Source organism: Equus caballus, chromosome 2 (assembly GCF_041296265.1).
Source record: "Equus caballus isolate H_3958 breed thoroughbred chromosome 2, TB-T2T, whole genome shotgun sequence".
In the NCBI taxonomy this organism is placed as follows: Eukaryota; Metazoa; Chordata; class Mammalia; order Perissodactyla; family Equidae; genus Equus; species Equus caballus.
Genome location: NC_091685.1, coordinates 40,435,761 through 40,440,774, shown reverse-complemented (window position 1 = coordinate 40,440,774; position 5,014 = coordinate 40,435,761). Strand labels below are relative to the sequence as shown.

At 44.3% G+C, this 5,014-nt stretch overlaps 1 protein-coding gene across 8 annotated transcripts in view; it reads right to left on the bottom strand.

Moving 5' to 3' along the window:
• Positions 1–2,261: 2,261 nt before the first annotated feature.
• MTOR (mechanistic target of rapamycin kinase) overlaps positions 2,262–5,014 on the bottom strand; it is a 119,477-nt gene continuing 116,724 nt past the window's right edge. For all 8 annotated transcript variants that reach the window (XM_070260934.1, XM_070260931.1, XM_070260933.1 and 5 more), the window contains 2 exons: positions 3,910–4,015; positions 2,262–3,228 (listed from right to left, as the gene is read on the bottom strand). In XM_070260934.1, the coding sequence (XP_070117035.1) occupies positions 3,213–3,228; positions 3,910–4,015 (122 nt within the window). In that variant the 3' untranslated portion in view covers positions 2,262–3,212. The remainder of the gene's footprint in view (positions 3,229–3,909; positions 4,016–5,014) is intronic.

Sequence of the window (5,014 nt, the reverse complement as noted above, 5' to 3'; positions counted from 1 at the left end):
ATCGTCTGTTCTAAGTTCGGGGTAGCACACCCTTAATACAATTCATTTGGCTTAGTAAGTGTTCAATGAATGTTAGCTGTTGCCGTTATTCAGAATATTCTATTAACAGGATACTTTTCACTTTTCCCCCCTATTTGTGTACCTCAAGTACGTAGGTACCCTGGCAGAACAAAGGCCCAGCCTTGTTCCTTTTAACAACTGATATTTTTGAGCACTTATTTCATATGGTTCAACCTAATACCACATGTGAGGCTGTGCTGAGTGCTTCACATGGGTTATTGTCTCATCCTCAGAACGGCCTTCTGTGGTAGGTCATACCATCATCCACACTTTCAGAGGAGGAAACAAGCATAGAGAGGTTAAGCAACTTGTCCAAAGTCACACAGGGAGTATGAGGTGGGGTTGAGATTTGAAACTAGGTAATCTGACACTACAGCCTTGACTCTTCCAAACTACCTTACATGCCTTCCAGAGTTTTAAGTCCCAGCCTGTGGAACCCTATGAATGCAAGGATGCTGAGAAAGCTACTCTTTGCCACATCCCTCCCTTCATGTGAAACCATCTGGATTGATAGGTTAATTAGACTGTCTTCAAAGATCTTTGTTATCTCCTCACCTGCCTGTGGTGATTCATCTCAACAAAGTCAGAAGGGTTTGTTTAGATATAGTTTAAAACCCATTTGAGGGGTTAAGTTCATGCGCTCTGCTTCCGTGGCCCAGGGTTTCGCTGGTTCGGATCCTGGGCACAGACTTAGCACCACTCATCAGGCCATGCTTAGGCGGCATCCCACATGCCGCAACTAGAAGGACCCACAACTAAAATATACAACTGTGTACTGGGGGGCTTTGGAGAGATGAAGGAAAAAAAACCCAACCCATTGGATTCACCAAAGATCTTAATCCCAGTGACTCTCCTGTCCTAAGGTACGTCTTTCCTACTGATGGCCACCATTTCCGTGAGTCCATTCATTCCTATGCCCTTCATCTTTCATGAATGGTAAGTAACATCACTGTGGTCCTTGATAATTATTTTGCGTAGAACCAAGAAAATCATGATCACATTTTCTGTAGCAAAAGTCAATACATGGTTTAGGATGGTTTATGGAAAATTTAAGATAGGTATGAGACTTTCTAGCTGTGAGGGTTAAAACTGTTCTTAGTATCACTACTGAGATTTAAATCCATCTTTGTTTTTAATAGAAGAGTCCTCCAACAAACCTCCATGGAGCACCATTGTGGGCTAGATCTTCTGGCGGATTTTGGGGATACAAAGTCACATAAGATATGCCTCCTGGCCTTGTAATTCTCATGCTCCCCCTAATACAAGTCTTTTGAACAGCTCTTATAATGATACAGTATTTCTCACTACATAGCTGTGGCCCAAAGGAATTTAGAAAAAAAAAATATACTTGAACAACTAAAACCGATATTCTTTGGAAGAACTTTTCTTTAGGCACACTCTCTCTTTAGAGGAATCTATACATAGGAGTGGTCGGCTCCATTTAATGTTCTCTCCTCTCCGTTACTGCAACAGCCTCTTTACTAGGGCTTGTGACTTCTCGTTTTCTTTCCACTTGTTTGACACCAGTTGGCTCTTAAAAACACTACTCAGATTCTACTTCTGTTTTAAAATTTCACATGGTCCCCTATTGTCCACAGCATCAGCTTCAAGCTCCTTGCTGTTTGAAACGAGGCCAGTCTGGCCTCACTCGACTGTTTAGCCTCCTTTTAGTTCCTATTATTCCTTTTATTCCCTACTGACCACTGAGCCAGACATGCTGAACTGTGAGGTCCAACTGTGCGAAATGGCCATTTTATATATTAACAATGATCGAATACCTGCAATCTAATATGGTTCAAGCTAACACTTGCCATTCCTGCATGATATTGTGCTTTTATATCTCTATTCTGAACGTCCTCACTTGCTTCATCTGACAAGGTCCCACTCCTCCTTTAAGATCCATGGCCAATGTCCCCCTTCCCACCAGGTGTTCCCGGCCCCCCAGTGAATTAGTGCCCCACTTGAGGTGCACACCCTGGGCGTGGCTCTTCTCACTGCTTAGCTTGGTGGAGTTGTTGGTCCTTTCCTACGTGAGGCCGCCTCCGCCTTGTCTGGCCTGTGAACACCCCGAAGAAAGGGACCACAACACATAGATCCTGCATCCTGTGTAGTCCCTAGTATTAACTGCTTAATGAATGTTGAATGTTGAAGGAATAACTGCTTCATGAATAATCATGAGTAAAAAGCCACTCATATACATGTTTTTAAAATTCTGATGTCATTTATTGGCACAAAAATTACTCAGATACAACATGGTGTCTAGACATGGCTACACTTTATACTTTGTGCATTCAGTTTAGTGTGTCTTTTGCTCATGATACCCAACGTGTCCTAGACCTTCCCTCTCTGCGTTCAGCTCCTCCATGACAGCATTCCTGTTTTCCAAGCCCTTGCTCTAAACATAGAGCACCCAGACCTCCCTGAAAACACCCAGGAATCGTGCTGGGGAAGGCCAGCATGGGCCACCCTACTGCACCACAGTCCCCTCTGTACATCTACTTGGCTGAGCTGCCCAGCATCTGAAGGAGCTCCTTTCCTAGCAGTTCGGGTCTTGGATTGAAGTACGTAAGTCGCAGCATCGTGGGTGAGGCAGAAGACAGACCTTTTCCACCCATTTTGGCCCATCTTGCAAATGCTGTTGCTGTCCACGGACCGGTGAGGTAATGGGATGGGCGAAAATGATGCAGTTGGCTTCTCTCGCTTCCTTACAGTCCAGAATCCTAATACATGTCCTCCACGACCTGAGGCTTCTTGACTGCGCTGAGTTGGCTTTATCCTTGTTGAGAGGAACGACTAGGCCATTCTTCTGTCAGCAAATGCTTAGGATGAGTTCTCTGGTGAGTTAAGTCAAAACCCGTATTTCTAAAGTTATGGATCTTCTGTTCCCCAAAATCAATGGCTTGATTAATGTAGTATTACTGTGTTTACTGTCCTGGGAACCAAATCAAGCCTTGTGTTTCTGACAATATATTCTTCAACAGCAGCTAGAAAGTTGGTTCAAACCAACTTTTAATATACAGTAGTTCTTTTCATTTACATTTCAAAATATTTAACAAAGTCGAACTTTTTGACCAAGGTTTCAGTTTAGTGGAAGCACACACCAAAGTACAAAAGCCTCAAGAGAAATGCTGTGGGCACGTCTGGGCCTCCAGTTACCAGAAAGGACACCTAAGAAGACAGAGAGAAAAGGAATATTTTAATAATTTGGGCTTCTTCAAAGCGTTACACAGATACATTGAAAATGGGAAGACCAAGGTCTGACAACCCCCGGGACATTCCCTGAGATCTCCCACAACTAATTGTGTAGGACACACTCATCACTGCCTCAAGGGCTGACGCCTGTTCAGTCCCAGAAGGACACTTCCCCATTGCCGTCTCTCTCAAGTTTCTACCTTCAGGCGTGCCTCGGGCCATTAATCAAAGCAGACCCCAGAGTGGTCTCTGAGGTTACAATCCCAGATCATAAATTTGTCTTTTCATCTCCCTCTCTCCGTCACTGCTCTGGCTTCTTTTCCTTTGCCCTTCCTGTATCTCTGAATTGACAGCAGAAATCCAAAAAGACTCCCCCTCCCCCCCAAATAAGGGGGCCTCATCTACTCTTCTAAACCATTTTTTAATGTAATTTTAATTTATTTTGGTGTTTGCCTTCCAAATATGCATCGATATTTCTCAGTTTTCTCCTTTTTAGAACAATGAGCACACACAGTGAACACAAACTTTTAAAGAGATTTGAAACTACGATTATCCTTTAAGGATACCCTCCCAAATCTTTTTTTGTGACTCTGAGTCTAGGGCACAGGGTGGGGTCCTGACTTATTTTAACAAAGATATTCTGACATGCCCACTCACCAGCCGATGTAGCACTGGCAGAGGTTTTCATGGGATGTTGCTTGTTTGATGAGCAGCTCAACTTGTGTTGGGACATCCAAAGTTTCATCATGAGAGAAGTCCCGACCTGGGACAGGAGGAATAAAATATTTAATCTGCACCTGCTTATCAGCTCCCTCCTTGCCCCAGTTTGGCTTAACTGTCTAAGCAGCCGAAATCAGTTTATCCTCATCCATGAGTATGAAGGCTATATGACGGGTGGATTTTAAAGTCACCTCCATGTGACTTGACTAAACACCAGTCTCCTTCTCCTAATACAGACTTGGTTCAAGGAGAGGCAAGTCCTGTAGTCGACTGAGGTCAAGAATGGTAAAGATGTGGCCAATGGTTTATGAAAATTCCTTCTTCTATCCCATAATCATCCTTGAATCAGGCAAGTGGATGAGAAACGCTGTTCTGTTTTAATCCTACTAGCCTCCATTTTTAGCCTTTCCTCCTACAGGGCAGCTTGCTTCCATTATAAATTCACACTCTCCAACTTCAAGCCAGCACTCAGCACTGCCTGGCTGCCTTACGATGCTTCTTTGGCAATGTGGCTTTCCATCTTTACAAGGACCGTTTCAAGTCTTCTACCCTCCCCAAATGTCCAAATCTCTACTCTGGCTTCTCACCCTCAGCAGATGTCCTCATCTCCTACCTTACAAGTTAATTAATTCACTAAGCACATAGTTTTGGATCCCTGACATGTCAGACAGTGTTGGAGGTGCTGGATCTGTTCCACACGAGCTCCCTCTTCATGGCTCCCATTACCCTGGGGAGCTGTGGCTCCCGTTTAAGGCTAAGTTCACCTGCGCTTTGGCTCCCATCACCCCCTGATTTCTTAGGAGCTTACAGTATCAATTATCCTTCCTCTCACTCAGGTCTTCAAACTCTCCCTCTCAACTGCCCTCTTCTTACTGTTTTGTAAACATGTTCCTCTCTCCCACCGAAGGAAAAAAAAGCCTCTCATCTAACCACTTCTCCAGCTACGTCCTCTCTCCTCTCCGCACAGCCAAACTTCTTAAGAGTTTTGAGGGGCTGGCCCCATGGTCGAGTGGTTAAGTTCGCGTGCTCTGCTTTGGCGGCC